The sequence below is a fragment of the Typopeltis vanoorti genome, chromosome 6 (assembly GCF_054136105.1).
Source record: "Typopeltis vanoorti isolate ZY-2024b chromosome 6, IOZ_Tvanoo_1.0, whole genome shotgun sequence".
Lineage (NCBI taxonomy): Eukaryota > Metazoa > Arthropoda > Arachnida > Uropygi > Thelyphonidae > Typopeltis > Typopeltis vanoorti.
Genome location: NC_143554.1, coordinates 156312167 through 156330917, shown reverse-complemented (window position 1 = coordinate 156330917; position 18751 = coordinate 156312167). Strand labels below are relative to the sequence as shown.

At 35.0% G+C, this 18751-nt stretch overlaps 1 protein-coding gene across 3 annotated transcripts in view; it reads right to left on the bottom strand.

The window, feature by feature from the left end:
• Window positions 1–18751, bottom strand: part of LOC150106130 (uncharacterized) — a 130715-nt gene that overhangs the window by 1635 nt on the left and 110329 nt on the right. For all 3 annotated transcript variants that reach the window (XM_090393881.1, XM_090393880.1, XM_090393882.1), the window contains exons 16-18: window positions 15923–15985; window positions 11173–11427; window positions 10334–10546 (exon numbers count right to left, since the gene is read on the bottom strand). In XM_090393881.1, coding sequence (XP_090250007.1) covers window positions 10334–10546; window positions 11173–11427; window positions 15923–15985 — 531 coding nt within the window. The remainder of the gene's footprint in view (window positions 1–10333; window positions 10547–11172; window positions 11428–15922; window positions 15986–18751) is intronic.

Sequence of the window (18751 nt, the reverse complement as noted above, 5' to 3'; positions counted from 1 at the left end):
TGTGTAAGTGTGTGTTATATATATATATATATATATATATATATATACAGTATACACACATGCCACAAGGTGGGAAGCTTGGAGACAAATAATTACATCAATAAACATCTGTTAGCATTTTTTTATGTAATTATTTATCGATGTAAACTATAAATACAGTGCATTATTATCATTTTACATCGATTTTAATGATCTTTAATGCTTGGGAAAAAAGTATTCATCATTAATACAGTTTTAAGCACAATTTCATATATAAAAAAATTGACCGGCATATTTTATTAAAAATCAACTAATTATTTAACCCTAAATTAAATTATTTCAGTTTAAAAGCAAAAAAATCATGAAACTAACAAGTAAAATAACATTAAATTACATATCTATTTTTCTGTTTAAATTTGTTTCATTATAAATTTACATTTCACTCAGTGACTCACCAGACACAGAGGGAAAACGAACTGGATGGTGTTCACAACAGTAATGAACATTTTTTTCACAAATCAGAAAAAGATAAACCAAAAACAGGAACGTGTGTTTTTTTGCTGCAATAAAACACGTGTTCTATGGCTACCCCGCCCGTGGGTCGAAACAGGCCAACACATAATAAAATTTTAAGACAGACAAAGCTTTCCATATCTCAATCACTTTTACGATTATAAGCCCGAGGGGAGTCCTCGTTCTCCCCCTCCCTCTACAGACGCCCGTGAACGTATGATTGCATTTTTATCGATGTATGAAAATCTATCGAAGGTCAGATGAAAATATGTGAACCATCATTTATAAGCCATGTTAGAATAGGAAATAAAAAGAAAGAATAAGTGTGAGTAGAAATACTTCCATTAATGAATTATTAATAATTAACATTTGTGATATGTGTGTCCTATAAGTTGCTGGGTAGAGCAAATAGCACGATCCTACAAAGTCTACTCATGAATAAGTGAATTTATGATGGTATAATTAAAAAAAAATTACGAGGAGACAGAGAATGGCAGTAATAAATATCATTTCATGGAGCAGCAAATCATATCGTAAAATTTGTTGTCCATGTTATGTGTATTTCTCTGCTTTGTGTATATTTCGCATCGTTTTCCAAGAAATTTCTTTTGTTTACTGAGATTCAGTAGACATAACATCCGATCATTATCGGAATTATCCACACTTTGGTGAGACCTACATTCATCAGTTTTATTTTTTAGTATCAGCGGCTCTTCTGTCTTACCAATCTCACATATTCTGGGATTTTGTTGTAGATCAACAACGTCTTATAATACACAGAATATTCATTTTTATTCAGGAATAGATATTTTTTACTGTCTGTTGTTTCCAACTGCTAGAATTAAAATGTCTCAACCTCAACAGATGCTTTACCGCATAGCAAGAGAAGCATTTAGGTTTTTCTCCTACCATCCACTTTCAAATGTTCAGTTCCAGAAAACGTGTAACAGCTGCTTAAAATACGGCCTTCATACAGTAAGCGCTTAACTCATGCCAACTGACAACATTCAGTTGGATGGGTTGATACAATTACCAATCACAGCCGCTATGTGCTGGGTGAGGTCAAAATGTTAGCTGAACCAGCTTTTCGCCTTCTCAGCGGTTTCTTCTTATTATTATTGTGCTATCTTCTATCGAAGGTAAGCGACCATCTTGGCGAACAAACTGCGCTCTTGTGCTAATCTGAGCAGTTGTGCACTGCTCAGATTAGCACAAGGTTTAAACAAGGATTAGCTCAGGTTTAAAAATATTAAAACACTAAGAATTTGACTCGCTGCCGCTCTTTACATCTTTTCGAAGGACTCGAAGGTGTATGCATTTTGCAAGCACACCCAGGCAATTAACGCGAATATGACGCTATGTTTACACGGCGAAAAGTGCCCCTTCATGAAGCACTATTGCTTTATTATCCTCGTGAAGAGGACAATGAAGTATTAGTATATTGTGTTCAATTTTAGCAATCGAACAAAGTCTGCAAACAATTGGAGTGGGGTGGGGATCTTTAACGGGAATAAATGAAAAAATATAATATCGGTGATACTGATATTCCGTGGATGACCCCTGCACACTTAGCACACCCAGAATATTCGCCCCGATATATATATATATATATATATATAAATTAAATGACTTTATGCCGAGAATGACAAATTTATTGTTGATATACAACTTCTTCAGGTATCACAGGCAAAGAATAAAATAAAAAATAACAGACACATGAAAAAATACATTAACAGATCTAGTATAAAACAAGTACATTTAAAAGGCATGCGTGCTAGAGTTCCAACTGGAACTCTAGTTTCAGTTGGAACTCTCTCTCTCTCTCTCTCTATATATATATATATATATATATTATATATATATATATATATATATATATATATATTATATATATATATATATATATATATATATATATATATATATATATATATATATATATATATATATATATTTCAAAAAATAGATTTAATGACTCCAAGACCGAGATAACATATAAAGATTTTAATGATAAATACTACTAGTTTCGGCATATAGCAGCCTTCTTCAGGTATTTATAAAGGAAAGGAATACTAATAAACATTGAATTATTTAAATAAACAAACTGGAAATTACAGGTATAAATTGCCTCACATAATCGATACATAAAAACGTTGTATTTTTCAAGTTGTTCCAACTGGCGTGCCATTGTTTGTTGCAATTGTGCGTGCAAGTTCACGTGAACGCCAATATTGAATAACTGCAGCATGGCTATCTGGGATGTTATAACTTAAATTATTATTTAAGTGGACCGGGTTCAGTAGGATTTCCCGTGATTCCACGATTTTTCTTTCAAACTCATCTTCACAGCGAAAAATATTTTCTGATCTATTCCAGCATACAGAGTGGCTTTGTTGGTCATCATTAGGATTATTTGAAAAAAGAACATGACTGGATAAAGCAGTTGCATGAGATCTTTTGTATGAGATGTCTCTCTTATGCTCTTCTATGCGTTGTTCAATAGATTTGTTAGTTTGACCAAAGTATGGGATATTGCAATCACACCACAATTTATATACTCCAGGGTACTTAAGGTTGTGATGAGTAGGTTTTGGATGGCTGATTAGAGAGCGGATTTTTGGAAGTGTGGTGAAGAAGGTCCTGATATTATATTTTTTAAGGACTTTAGCTATTTTCTTAGAGACTGTGCTAATGTATGGAATAGAGATGCTACCTTTAAAATTAATAGTCTCTGTTGTGCACTGCTTAGGAGGGTTCAGAAGAAGTTTCTTAATTGTTTTTTCAGAGTATCCATTTTGTTTAAAAATAAGAGTGAGGTGATTCATTTCTTTTTGTAGTTCATCTTGTTCATTTAAGAGAGAACGTGCTCTGTGTCCTAAGGTAGATATAATTCCAAGTTTTTGTGGTGGAAAATGATGAGAAAGATTATGCAGATATCTATTGGTATGCGTAGGTTTTCTGTACATAGAGATTTTTAATCTTTCAGAGTATCGTGTAAGCATAACATCCAAAAAAGGTAAAGAGTTATTATTTTCTATATCAGCAGTAAATTTTATATTAGGATGTTGGATGTTTAGATGACGAAGAAAATCTGTGAGAGCTGTGTGCCCGTGATTCCAAATAATGAATATATCATCAACATATCTTTTCCAAACTTTTGGTTTAAATGAGAAGGAAGATATGGCTTTCTTTTCAAAGTCTTCAAGGAAGATGTTAGCTAGCACAGGGGACAAAGGGTTGCCCATTGCCAGGCCTTGTTTTTGTTGGTAAATGGAGTCCTTATATCTGAAGTAACCAGAATGAATGCAATGTTTTAATAAAGTGAACATTTTTTTGGATAATTTATCCTGTAGTAATGTAAGTACCTCGTCCGTAGGAACGTTAGTAAATAAAGATATAATGTCCAAACTAGCTAGAATATCATTATCATCGATGGGAATATCTTTAATATGAGAAACAAAATCTGTGGTGTTTTTGATGAAAGATGAAGATTTATTGGAGAAACACTTGAGGTACTTTGCTAAATATTTTGAAAGTTTATATGTAGGTGAATCAATTCCTTCCACAATTGGGCGAAGAGGGATGTTTTCTTTATGAATTTTTGGAACTCCATAGATGCGTGGGATAAGAGGATGTAGAGAGCGTAATGAGAGCCGAATATTATGAGGAAGTTCACTCGCAGTCTTTAACAAGTTGTTTGTACGGTTTTGTAATTCTCTTGTAGGATCTTCCTGAAGAATTGAATATATTGAACTATCTTCAAGTAATTGAAGCATTTTGTTGTGGTAATCTTCAGAGTTGAGGATGACCGTAGAGTTGCCTTTATCTGCAGGTAAAATAATAATGTTACTGTTCTGTTTTAGATTTTTTAGGGCTTTTCTTTCAGCCACTGAAATATTATCTGTTGGAGGTTTGGCATTATTTATAATGAAAATCGATTCAATACGAAGAAGTTTCGCCAAATGATTAGGAATGAGTGAACATGCTTTTTCTATTTTTGTAAGAAGAGATTCTTTAGGGATAAATTTTGGTGAGGGAATAAAATTGAGACCTTTGCTAAGAATATTCGTTTCTGCATCCGTTAACATATGAGAAGATTTGTTCACTACAACCTTTTCAGGATTAATACGGGCATCACTATGACCAGATCTGTTTTGTATCCTTATTAGATTATCAAATTTCTTGATAAGGGTGTATTTATTCTTGTTTTGTATCCGTGTGGCTTGTGCTTCACTGTTAATGATAAAATCATGTAAGTTAACATTATCCATAATTTCTTCAAGTTTTTGAGTTAAACATCTTTTAGTGCTGAACAAAAAAGCTAAACTACGTTTTGTGTCTGTAATTCTTTCGCTGAGGAGATCCATTTTAGCATTACGATAGATTCTTTTAGCGCGTTCCGTTGTTATCTTTTCTTTAAAAGAGATGAAATTGGGAAAAACTGCATGGAACTTACAACGTTTGAGGAAAACTAACCTGTTTATTTTCAGTCCTATTTTCTTCAATGTTCTTTTAAAATTCCTTTGTATTTTCATTAGAGACGCCTCGTCATTTAGGCTATAGATGTGGCGATTAGTTTTTACTCGGTTGTTATACATTTCAAAAAATAGATTTAATGACTCCAAGACCGAGATAACATATAAAGATTTTAATGATAAATACTACTAGTTTCGGCATATAGCAGCCTTCTTCAGGTATTTATAAAGGAAAGGAATACTAATAAACATTGAATTATTTAAATAAACAAACTGGAAATTACAGGTATAAATTGCCTCACATAATCGATACATAAAAACGTTGTATTTTTCAAGTTGTTCCAACTGGCGTGCCATTGTTTGTTGCAATTGTGCGTGCAAGTTCACGTGAACGCCAATATTGAATAACTGCAGCATGGCTATCTGGGATGTTATAACTTAAATTATTATTTAAGTGGACCGGGTTCAGTAGGATTTCCCGTGATTCTACGATTTTTCTTTCAAACTCATCTTCACAGCGAAAAATATTTTCTGATCTATTCCAGCATACAGAGTGGCTTTGATGGAAATCAGAGATGAGTTTGAAAGAAAAATCGTAGAATCACGGGAAATCCTACTGAACCCGGTCCACTTAAATAATAATTTAAGTTATAACATCCCAGATAGCCATGCTGCAGTTATTCAATATTGGCGTTCACGTGAACTTGCACGCACAATTGCAACAAACAATGGCACGCCAGTTGGAACAACTTGAAAAATACAACGTTTTTATGTATCGATTATGTGAGGCAATTTATACCTGTAATTTCCAGTTTGTTTATTTAAATAATTCAATGTTTATTAGTATTCCTTTCCTTTATAAATACCTGAAGAAGGCTGCTATATGCCGAAACTAGTAGTATTTATCATTAAAATCTTTATATGTTATCTCGGTCTTGGAGTCATTAAATCTATTTTTTGAAATGTATAACAACCGAGTAAAAACTAATCGCCACATCTATAGCCTAAATGACGAGGCGTCTCTAATGAAAATACAAAGGAATTTTAAAAGAACATTGAAGAAAATAGGACTGAAAATAAACAGGTTAGTTTTCCTCAAACGTTGTAAGTTCCATGCAGTTTTTCCCAATTTCATCTCTTTTAAAGAAAAGATAACAACGGAACGCGCTAAAAGAATCTATCGTAATGCTAAAATGGATCTCCTCAGCGAAAGAATTACAGACACAAAACGTAGTTTAGCTTTTTTGTTCAGCACTAAAAGATGTTTAACTCAAAAACTTGAAGAAATTATGGATAATGTTAACTTACATGATTTTATCATTAACAGTGAAGCACAAGCCACACGGATACAAAACAAGAATAAATACACCCTTATCAAGAAATTTGATAATCTAATAAGGATACAAAACAGATCTGGTCATAGTGATGCCCGTATTAATCCTGAAAAGGTTGTAGTGAACAAATCTTCTCATATGTTAACGGATGCAGAAACGAATATTCTTAGCAAAGGTCTCAATTTTATTCCCTCACCAAAATTTATCCCTAAAGAATCTCTTCTTACAAAAATAGAAAAAGCATGTTCACTCATTCCTAATCATTTGGCGAAACTTCTTCGTATTGAATCGATTTTCATTATAAATAATGCCAAACCTCCAACAGATAATATTTCAGTGGCTGAAAGAAAAGCCCTAAAAAATCTAAAACAGAACAGTAACATTATTATTTTACCTGCAGATAAAGGCAACTCTACGGTCATCCTCAACTCTGAAGATTACCACAACAAAATGCTTCAATTACTTGAAGATAGTTCAATATATTCAATTCTTCAGGAAGATCCTACAAGAGAATTACAAAACCGTACAAACAACTTGTTAAAGACTGCGAGTGAACTTCCTCATAATATTCGGCTCTCATTACGCTCTCTACATCCTCTTATCCCACGCATCTATGGAGTTCCAAAAATTCATAAAGAAAACATCCCTCTTCGCCCAATTGTGGAAGGAATTGATTCACCTACATATAAACTTTCAAAATATTTAGCAAAGTACCTCAAGTGTTTCTCCAATAAATCTTCATCTTTCATCAAAAACACCACAGATTTTGTTTCTCATATTAAAGATATTCCCATCGATGATAATGATATTCTAGCTAGTTTGGACATTATATCTTTATTTACTAACGTTCCTACGGACGAGGTACTTACATTACTACAGGATAAATTATCCAAAAAAATGTTCACTTTATTAAAACATTGCATTCATTCTGGTTACTTCAGATATAAGGACTCCATTTACCAACAAAAACAAGGCCTGGCAATGGGCAACCCTTTGTCCCCTGTGCTAGCTAACATCTTCCTTGAAGACTTTGAAAAGAAAGCCATATCTTCCTTCTCATTTAAACCAAAAGTTTGGAAAAGATATGTTGATGATATATTCATTATTTGGAATCACGGGCACACAGCTCTCACAGATTTTCTTCGTCATCTAAACATCCAACATCCTAATATAAAATTTACTGCTGATATAGAAAATAATAACTCTTTACCTTTTTTGGATGTTATGCTTACACGATACTCTGAAAGATTAAAAATCTCTATGTACAGAAAACCTACGCATACCAATAGATATCTGCATAATCTTTCTCATCATTTTCCACCACAAAAACTTGGAATTATATCTACCTTAGGACACAGAGCACGTTCTCTCTTAAATGAACAAGATGAACTACAAAAAGAAATGAATCACCTCACTCTTATTTTTAAACAAAATGGATACTCTGAAAAAACAATTAAGAAACTTCTTCTGAACCCTCCTAAGCAGTGCACAACAGAGACTATTAATTTTAAAGGTAGCATCTCTATTCCATACATTAGCACAGTCTCTAAGAAAATAGCTAAAGTCCTTAAAAAATATAATATCAGGACCTTCTTCACCACACTTCCAAAAATCCGCTCTCTAATCAGCCATCCAAAACCTACTCATCACAACCTTAAGTACCCTGGAGTATATAAATTGTGGTGTGATTGCAATATCCCATACTTTGGTCAAACTAACAAATCTATTGAACAACGCATAGAAGAGCATAAGAGAGACATCTCATACAAAAGATCTCATGCAACTGCTTTATCCAGTCATGTTCTTTTTTCAAATAATCCTAATGATGACCAACAAAGCCACTCTGTATGCTGGAATAGATCAGAAAATATTTTTCGCTGTGAAGATGAGTTTGAAAGAAAAATCGTAGAATCACGGGAAATCCTACTGAACCCGGTCCACTTAAATAATAATTTAAGTTATAACATCCCAGATAGCCATGCTGCAGTTATTCAATATTGGCGTTCACGTGAACTTGCACGCACAATTGCAACAAACAATGGCACGCCAGTTGGAACAACTTGAAAAATACAACGTTTTTATGTATCGATTATGTGAGGCAATTTATACCTGTAATTTCCAGTTTGTTTATTTAAATAATTCAATGTTTATTAGTATTCCTTTCCTTTATAAATACCTGAAGAAGGCTGCTATATGCCGAAACTAGTAGTATTTATCATTAAAATCTTTATATGTTATCTCGGTCTTGGAGTCATTAAATCTATTTTTTGAAATGTATAACAACCGAGTAAAAACTAATCGCCACATATATATATATATATATATATATATATATATATATATATATGTTAAAGATACCAAGCAATTTTAAACCTGGTTTTACTCCATTTCCCAAGTAAGCAAACAGACTAAAAGTCAAGTTTGCGCCTGCAATTGATGCAAGTCTAACTGATCCCACAGGTAGTGCAGGACTAGGGCAACTCGTGACAAAGGTGGAACAAGCTCCGATCACTAATCTTAATATTTACCCTTAATGCCAAAACACATCTCCAAGAAGGGGATGTATGATGTTTTGTATTAAAGGCAAGGGGCCACTACCCAGACCGGTTTCGACCTTTATTGAGGAGACCTCAATAAAGGTCGAAATCTCCTCCAGAGATTTTTATTTAATAAGGTTAAAACACCTTATGGTAACTTGTTTTGGTGAAATACTTACAAGCTCTGTATTACTAAATCTTGGTATTTCTAGCCTAGCTCCCACTGATGAGACCTCAATAAAGGTCGAAACCGGTCTGGGTAGTGGCCCCTTGCCTTTAATACAAAACATCATACATCCACTTCTTGGAGATGTGTTTTGGCATTAAGGGTAAATATTAAGATTAGTGATCGGAGCTTGTTCCACCTTTGCCATGAGTTGCCCTGATCCTGCACCACCTGTGGGATCAGTTAGACTTGCATCAATTGCAGGCAAACTTGACTTTTAGTCTGTTTGCTTACTTGGGAAATGGAGTAAAACCAGGTTTAAAATTGCTTGGTATCTTTAACATATTTATACCCAAGGTAAAAATACTTTCTACACATAAAGGTTTAATGACTATTACCGAGAGAAAAGATGACAAGATATATTTAAAAAGATACTACTAGTTTCGTTACATGAACATCCTCAGGTATCACATTCAAAGAAGTATATAAAAAATTACAGAGACTTAAAATTGTACTTCAAAACGTGCTTCACTACGCTTCCAAAACTTCGTTCATTACTTAGCAAACATAAACAGAAACATCTTCCTACTCAGTTTCCAGGAGTATACAAGATTTTATGCGATTGCGGAAAGCCATACTATAGACAGACTGCTAAATCCATCCTTCTACGTTTGGATGAACACCGTAGAGATATCTCCTATAACAGGACTAGAGCTAGCGCTCTCTCTAGCCACGTTCTCTTTTCTGCTAACTCAGACGAAGGCCGCCAGCACATTGTAAACTGGACTCAAACTGCTAACATCCATGTGTGCTACGATGAACTCGAAAGAAAGATTGTTGAATCTAGGGAAATTTCTCTAGATTCCTCTCATATCAACAACAGCCTGAGTTACAATCTCTCTGACGCACACGTTGCTTCTGTTCAGTACTGGCGCACTGGCGGCAGCGCGTAGTATTCGTTTGTTTGGAACTCATACTCGCATTTTTTTTCAAACACGCTACTGTTTTTATACTTGTTCTGTTAGTACAATTTTAAGTCTCTGTAATTTTTTATATACTTCTTTGAATGTGATACCTGAGGATGTTCATGTAACGAAACTAGTAAACTAGTAGTATCTTGTTAAATATATCTTGCCATCTTTTCTCTCGGTAATAGTCATTAAATCTTTTTTATAATATTCCAACCGAGTAAAAATGAATTTTGAAAAAAAAAAAAAAAAAATATATATATATATATATATAAGGTAGAAAATATTTCCACCTATATATATATATATATATATATATATATATATATAGGTAGAAAACAAGAAGCATTTCAAGACTTACCCGAAGTCTCAGGATGATGGAGTTTCCCTCCATGTATTTCCTACTAAACTCCTCAACTTGGTCGCTGGACAAAAATCTGGTAACTCCAAATCCATCATTCTTTTGGCTCGTAGGTCTCTGAAAATATTCTCTATGCAACCCATGTGAGGTCGGATCCATCGTAATTTGGAAATCGGCTCGCCCGTCTATCTGATTTCGCATGGAAATCGTGACCTGTGCGATATAATCAAGAAATAATGAAAGATGTAAAATAAATTATTCTTCTAGTAATTCATTTATTGTAAATACACTTTGTGGAAATGGGATTAACATTTTTTGAATTAGTTGAAAAAATTGTGCGTTTTGGATTGAATATCGATGGACCGATGGTCTGCATCTAGTCAGCTATCACCGAGCTCATGAGTAGCGATGAATTTGAAGGCATCAGGACGCGAGACGGCAACAAACCCTATATCGCGATTGTCAAGCTCTACCAGTTTCTACTCGCAGAGCCTTAATACTTTCAATCACTCCATCTCAAGCCTCGGTCTCCCAGTTGTCCTTATCCCTTCTAATCTGGTATAGAATTGAACACCTTGAATGTCGTGTTTGTCCATAACATGACCAGTCGAACCAGTTCTGTTCGTTTTAATGTACTTCATTATATCTGGTTCATGAAATAATTCATATGATTCAAACCATTTTCCTCTACTGCCTCAAAAATGCATCTAAGAAGTAAGATCGCACAGATTTTAGATTAGTCGTAATTCCCAAATAAACAAGAATCAAAACAAACACTAATCAACAACGCACATTTATCTAAACCTTGTTAACTGAATGAAATGAGGACACCAATTTACCTTTTTGCTGAAGGGCCACTCCACTTGTCTCTCATCGTAGTCGCCTTTCCAAATTACCATCCCTACTGAGAAGTGAGTTAAGCGAGTGCCGGATCGGTGGAGATAAAGACACATTCCTACGTTATACAGTAACTTGTAAGTGGGCGATGAAATCAGGTAGTGACAATCGTCGTCGCTGTACCTGTTTCTCATGAAATAATTCTCCACTTTCCACTCGATCGCACCATTGCGAAGTTCTGTGGGTTCTGTTGCTCTCTGAAATGGAAACAGAAAAATGTTAAATCATTATAAATATCAGAGTAAAAATGTCCTAGACCATATGCTGTGGGTTTCAATTCTATTCTAGCATGGATGTTTGCCAACTTTCATTACAGATGATTTTCATTGTCTGATGTGATACCGCACCACACTGATCACTGGAAACCTTCGTTTTGGAACAGCCGGTTATCTATGTGTTCAATTTCATGAGGAGTTAGTTATCAAATACCTTTCCAAAGTGTGAATCCAAACCAAAGCTTGATAATCGACCGGTATAGGATGGAACTACTTGGTGATGGCACGTGTTCCTGCAAGATAAAGCATCTTCAACAAATAGTTAGAGCAGTGGTGTGCATCCAGAGGAGAATCAGATTTTTTTTTCTTTGCAGGGAAAGAGGGATAAATATACCAACAGGAAAATATACCGGAGGAGTGGAGGGAAAGTACTCTTGTCCCCCATCTATAAGGGTAAAGGGGATGCACAAAATTGTAAGAATTATAGAGGAATAAAGTTGATGTCCCACACAATGAAAATCCTAGAAAAGGTTCTTGGTGCAAGACTGAGGAAGGAGGTGGATATTGCAAAGGAGCAATTTGGCTTCATGCCTGGTCGATCGTCGACTGATACTATCTTTGGGTTATGGCAGATGATGGAGAAGTTTCGAGAGAAACAACGGGAGCTACATTTGGAGTTTATTGATCTGGAGAAAGCGTATGATAGCGTGCCGAGGAAAGAAGCCTGGAGGTGCCTGAGGGAGAAGAAGGTACCGGAGAAATATGTCAGGTTGGTGCAGGAGATGTACAGAAATGTGAAGACAAGAGTTCGAACCTGTCTGGGACAGACAGAAAGTTTTCAAGTAACAGTTGGCTTGCATCAAGGGCCAGCATTAAGTCCGTTCCTGTTTAACATTGTGATGGAGATGGTGATGGAGAAGGTCAGAGAAGATGCGCCTTGGACAATGTTGTATGCATATGACATCTTTCTCTGTGCAGATTCAAGAGAAGAAGCGGGAACTAAACTGCAAAGATGGAGAAAAGTACTGGAAGAGAGGTATGAGACTGAGCAGAAGTAAGACAGAGTATATGTGTTGCACAGTGGGCGGCGGCCAGGAGACAGATCTGCAGCTGGAAGAAAATGTCATCCGGAAGGTCAGTGACTTTAAATACTTAGGTTCAACAATGAAAGAGAATGGTGAGGCTGAGAAGAAAGTGGGATGCAGGATGGAGGAGTTAGAGAGAGATGGCTGGAGTGCTGTGCGATAAGTGTGTGCCGATCAATCTGAAAGGCAAAATCTATAGGACAGTAGTGAGGCCAGCTATGACGTATGCTATGGAAACTGTGGCCCTGAGGGAAAATAACATCAGCAGGATGGAGGTAGCGACAATGAGAGTGCTTAGGTGGATGTGCGGTGTGACCAGAAAGGATCGTCTGAGAAATGACTATGTGAGGGGAACAGTGAAAGTTACGAACGTAGGAGCAAAGATACAGGAGGCAAGGTTGAGATGGTTTGGTCATGTGATGAGGAGGGAGGAGTATGTGGGAAGAAAGATCATGCGGATGGATGTTCAGGGGAGGAGGAAGTGCGGGCGGGCAAAGAAGAGATGGAGGGAGCTAGTGGAGGAGGACTCGAGGATGAAGAACTTGGATGTAGTTATAGCCCAAGACAATAGGATGTGGAGGAGAAGACTCACTGCAAACAGCGACCCCACTTAAGTGGCACAATCTGCAGAATAAGAAGTGCTAGGGTTAAGAAATCAACTCAGTTTCCTCTCCGAGTAGAAATTAAAATCAATAGTAGCCTTGGGAGAGCTGTCTAACCTGGATGAGGCTGGATTTGGGTGGCTACCAGTCTTTAATATAGTTAAGTAAGGCAACAATCTCGCCTTCTGTCTTTGGAGAACAAAAACATATTAGTGAATTTGTACGCGTAGATATGTGAAAGGAATCTAATTTATAAAAAGAACATAAAATGAAACTGCTACATATATTTGATACTCGATTACATATTTCGACGTTGTTCGTTCCCATTTATTTTACTTTTGCATAGAGTTTTTGAAAAAGGATCGATTGCTCTCATCTCTCTCCCTCTCTCTGTGTGTGCGTGCGTGCGTGCGTATCCCTGCATGTGTGCGCATTACAACCTTATGGAAGAGGGAATGTGAAAAGAGTAAAAACATTTATCATAAAAGTATTTCGGGAAAATACATACGATAGAAACAATATTATTATTTAGTAAAGCTAGCAGCTGTACCAGAGAGAATTAACATTTGAGTGAAAAGAGACTCGAGATATTTTAGGAGATGCGAAAGACAGACTGCGTTTTTACTAAGATGGGCTGGAAGTAAAGGTGCTATTCTTAGACCTAATTATTTGTATAATGGATAAAGCATGTAACCGAGAGAACGGGCCCTGAAACTAGTAGGAACTAATAGGAAAGTAAAGAAGATAGAAATCTATCCAACGGAGGACAGACCGAGAGGAAGTTTGTCATCCATTTATAAAGTGCGGAAAAGAGATGATAGAAAACTACGATCCTGAGGAGTTTTTGTCAGACATTATCATTAAGCGCCTCCGTAGCGCAATTGGAAGAACGACGGTACATTGCGCCCTTCGATTGGAATAGGCCTAAGTTCGATTCTCGTCGCGACGGGAGGAATCTTTATCTGGTCGATTTCAATCGAAGGTGAGTTAGCCGATCTCATACGGAGGTAGCAGGGTTTTTTCTCCCGGATACTCGGGTTTTTCATCCCGCATACATACAAATCGGCCCTTCAGAACACACGCAATTTACAGACAAAAATTACTAGTTGTGGTGGTGTTGGAGGTGGGCGGCAGATGGCGTTGATAGAGATGATTCGTAGTAGAGGTTAGGTGCAGAGACAGTTGTAGATGTCCTCCCACGATGAGTATTTGGACTCCTTGGAGGTATCAGGAATAATAATAATAATAATTATCATGGAAATATTTCTCCGAACCATTTCATGGCACGTGTCTGAAGCAGAAACAGCAGGGAGATCAATCGTGGATGGAGAGAGGTGTGACGTGATGCAAACGATACTGAAGGAGTCAACTGTCACTTTCATTATTTTCGAGAGAACCGACAAGCAATAAATCGAATGTTTTGAAGCTCATTTCTTCCTAAACATCAGGACACACATACGATGGTGTTTACTTCGAGAGCACAAATTTGAAGAAGTGACTCATATATATGCTTAGCATGAAAGTAGAATTTTGACTCCCGCTAGTGCTACATTTTTAGCTTCTTCCTTCATACAGTTTCATTATCAAAATCTAATGGTTTTGATGACGAAATGAATTTTGAATTGATTACAGGATCAAGGGCCTTCAGTCGTATCGTCTCCATAAGATTATCAGAGCATGTGTTATGATCAGAAGACTGAAGCCAGTAGTCTAACCATAATTTATACTCGACGAGTATAATATTTGACTTGGGCAATAAACAGCATCGTAAAATAAAATCAGTTATATTGATTAATCCTAGTCAACGCAATTAGTGTGTTAATTAATTCTAATTACGTTACCGATTCATGAAGTGAGGCAATAAAATGACTTGGTAAATATATACAAATAGGTAAGATTATTTCCTTTTAACGACAATAAAATAATGATCGTGTTATATAATAATTTTATTATCTTTTCACGTAAGATGGTGAAATAATTATGTAACTTCTCACGATCATTTGCTTTAATTTTTGAAGTTGGTATTGAATTCATTTTGTAAAGTTTATACTCATCACACGAAATCTAGAAACAATCATACTACAGAGTTCAACTGCAGTAAGCATCATTTAATCTATTCATAATCTTCAATCATATTTTCCATTATATTAAAATACACGTAGTTCTTTAATACATTCTCATATTCGAAGGGATTTTAATTACAAAATAACGAAATTCTCGTTTTCCACGGGTTGTTATTGTATTGACTGTAATGTAACCTGTTTGTGAAATTCGACCTGTTTATTCTTAACAAAGTGCATTTATAAACAGACTTTTTCCTCTTTTTTTTCATATTCTAAACGTCTGTATGATTAGCAATCTTTAAACACCTTTGTCAGGTTTTAATATGTGATTAGGCTTAATGTTTCAAAAGCGAGACACACGACAGGGTTTATCGAGATTTAATTATCTCTTTCTTTTAAGATTACACGGTGATCAGCATTCATATTTATGAATTTAGGGACACAAAACACATGTGCTGAAAAGATTATTTTACTGATTAATAATAAAATAATAACTTGACGTTTCGACCCCTGTATTGAGGTCATCATCAGAAGGATACACGTGTATCCTTCTGATGATATAATTATCCTTCGTTAATTATATTACAGTTTCTTTCATGGAATATCTTAACGTCCATATTGGTATTCAGTTCTTCAAAGGAGCTACAGTTAAGTATTTTACATGGGATCCTACTATGATTGCAGTCGGTTTAGTTGCGTCAAATAGGTTAGTACGTTTTATACTCACCAGATTTTGCAGTTGGACCCTTGTTTGGCCAACCCTGAAAACTTCAATCCTGTTCTCTAGCCGCTGAAATACAAATAGATCTACTTCAATTTCAATTTTCAGAGCCAATATCTAAAATAGATGCTAATTTTTCAAAGCAAAAAGTTTCGTATAACTTAGATGTATCGGTCATGCCTTAATAATATACTAACTTTTTTATAATAGAATAACAGCTGAGTTTGATTAAGGAAATGGTTCGACGATGATTTTGCAAAGGCATTTGACAGAACAACACATTAAGCACTGTTACGCAAATTAGAACAAATGGAGATGGATATGACATTGGTTAAGTGGATAAGAGGATGGCTGATGGACAGATATCAGAAAGTGGTACAGTATATATGGAAGGACAGAATCGAGGTGAAAACAGGTGACTAGTGGGCCACAAGGTTTAGTGTTGGAACGATTCCTGTTTAATTTGTATACATAAATGATGTAGGAAATAAGCTGTAAGGAAATATTCAGTTATTTGCTGATCATGTGAAATTAGAGTAATAGTAAATCAAGGCAATTTGGAGAGCTTGCAGGACGATTTAAATAGGCTGCCAGTATGGTCAAAAGTGTAAAATTATGCATTTTGGGATAAATAGATTACAAGCCGTACATCACATTGATTTCAATGTGATATACAGTACGTGTACTCCAGGGAATAAATGAAGCTAGATATTTAGGGGTGGTTGTGGTAGACAGAGAGTTAAAGTTTAAAGGACATATTGCTAAGGATGCTAAGAATATAAGTAGAGATCAAGAATTTTTATTCCTCTTTAAAAGGCCTCGATACGCCTAAATCTGGATTAATCTGCTCAAGTCTAGTCCCCTGGGTATCTTGGGTATGAGGAAGAGGTGAAGAGGATTCAGAGGTGAGTGACCAAGATGGTGATTGGCCTTTGGAATGTGCTCTATGAGGATAGATTGGAGGTGTGTGGATTGGAGAAGTTGGTTGATAGGAGAAAAAGAGGGGTGTGATAGAAACATTTAAGTTATTTAAAGGGTTTTATAGGATAGATGCAGGGGAAATGTTTCAACACTTGGCTAAGGGACCAGAACAAGGGGTCATCCCTGAAAGTTGAATAAAGGTGTGATCAAATCATAACTTGACAAATGAGGATTTGATATAAGGGTTTTGAGGACATCTCTGACTTCAAATCCTCACATCCCTGGATTTGAAGACAAAATCTAGTCCTCAAATCCAGGGATATGAGGACTAGATGTTTTGCTTAGAGAGTTGTGAATGAGTGGTATTGGTTGCCAGAGTCAGTTGTGAGTGCTTTTTCTGTTAATGTTCAAGGAGAGGTATGGTAGATTATGCAGATAGGTTGGGTCTCCCACAATGAGTCTTCGGACTCCATGGAGGTGCTGGTATAACAATAATAATAACAATAGTTTTTTTAACAGTTTATTATGTCTCAGATAAATTACATACATATATAATAATCAAAACAAAATAAGAAGAAGAAGAAGAAGAAAAATGATTTGTTCCATTTGATTGTTAAAATATTTACATAATTACAATAGTCATCTTTAGTGACATTCCAACTAGTAATTTTTACAAAATTCACACTGAGTGCTGCATATGTGGCGCATTTTCTACATTGCAATTCAATTAAAATTTTGATAATAATACCTTTTTGCATCTATATTTACAACACGTGTTCTTCTAATATTAACAATGAAGATTGAACCTAATATTTGAATAAAGGATAATAATAATATGAAAATATCGTTAAATTACACACACACACACACACACACATATATATATATTTTAAGTGAGTGTTATTATTATTATTATTATTAGTTTACATGTGATACATACATTACATGCATTTGGTTACATATGATACATACTTTTATTATTATTATTATTATTATTATTATTATTATTATTATTATTATTATTATTATTATTATTATTATTATTATTATTATTATTATTATTATGATGTGGGTGTGTGTCTGTGCGTGCGTGCGTGTGTGGGTGTGCATGCGCGCCAATTTCTCAATCATTGATTTCGTAGCTTCCCAACACAGCAAAAAAAACAACCAATAAATAAGAACCAACTGGTGTCATCCTCAGATAAGCTTACATATAAGCTTCGAGGATGAAAGCAGAGAAATTAGTTCTCATCCAAGATGCATCATATGTAACCAAATGCATGTAATGCATTTGGTTACATATGATTTGGTTACATAGGTATCACATGTAAACCAATGTACGTAATGTATGTATTATATGTAAACAAATGTATGTAATGTAAATATCACGTGTATACAAATGTAAGTAATGTATCATATGTAATCAAATGTATGTAATGTATGTAATAACTGTAACAAAAGTATTCAATATAGAGTGATTATATCCATTGATATTGTATATATAGAGCGTAAAATGGCAAAGCAACATCTGTAATAATCATCATTATGAATATTATAATAATATACGTTGTAAACAGTTATTGTTATTATTATTATTTAAAAAAACTTTATGTACGAGAAAGTATTTGTTATGCATAATTGTGTTCCTATAATGTATGTAATTTATCTGAGAAATAATAAAAATGTTTAAAAATTATTATTATTATTATTATTATTATTATTATTATTATTATTATATACACAGGAGGGCACTGTGTAATCATACGAACGGTTGCATGGTTGTATCGCTGGTCCAGTTTTTCTACTTTAATGTGGTTCAAACGCCTGTTGTTAATTAAAAGTGTCACAAAGTAACTCTTCTTGTCACGCTGAAGACAGTGATATATAATTCAATGAAATCGGCCAAGTGAAACT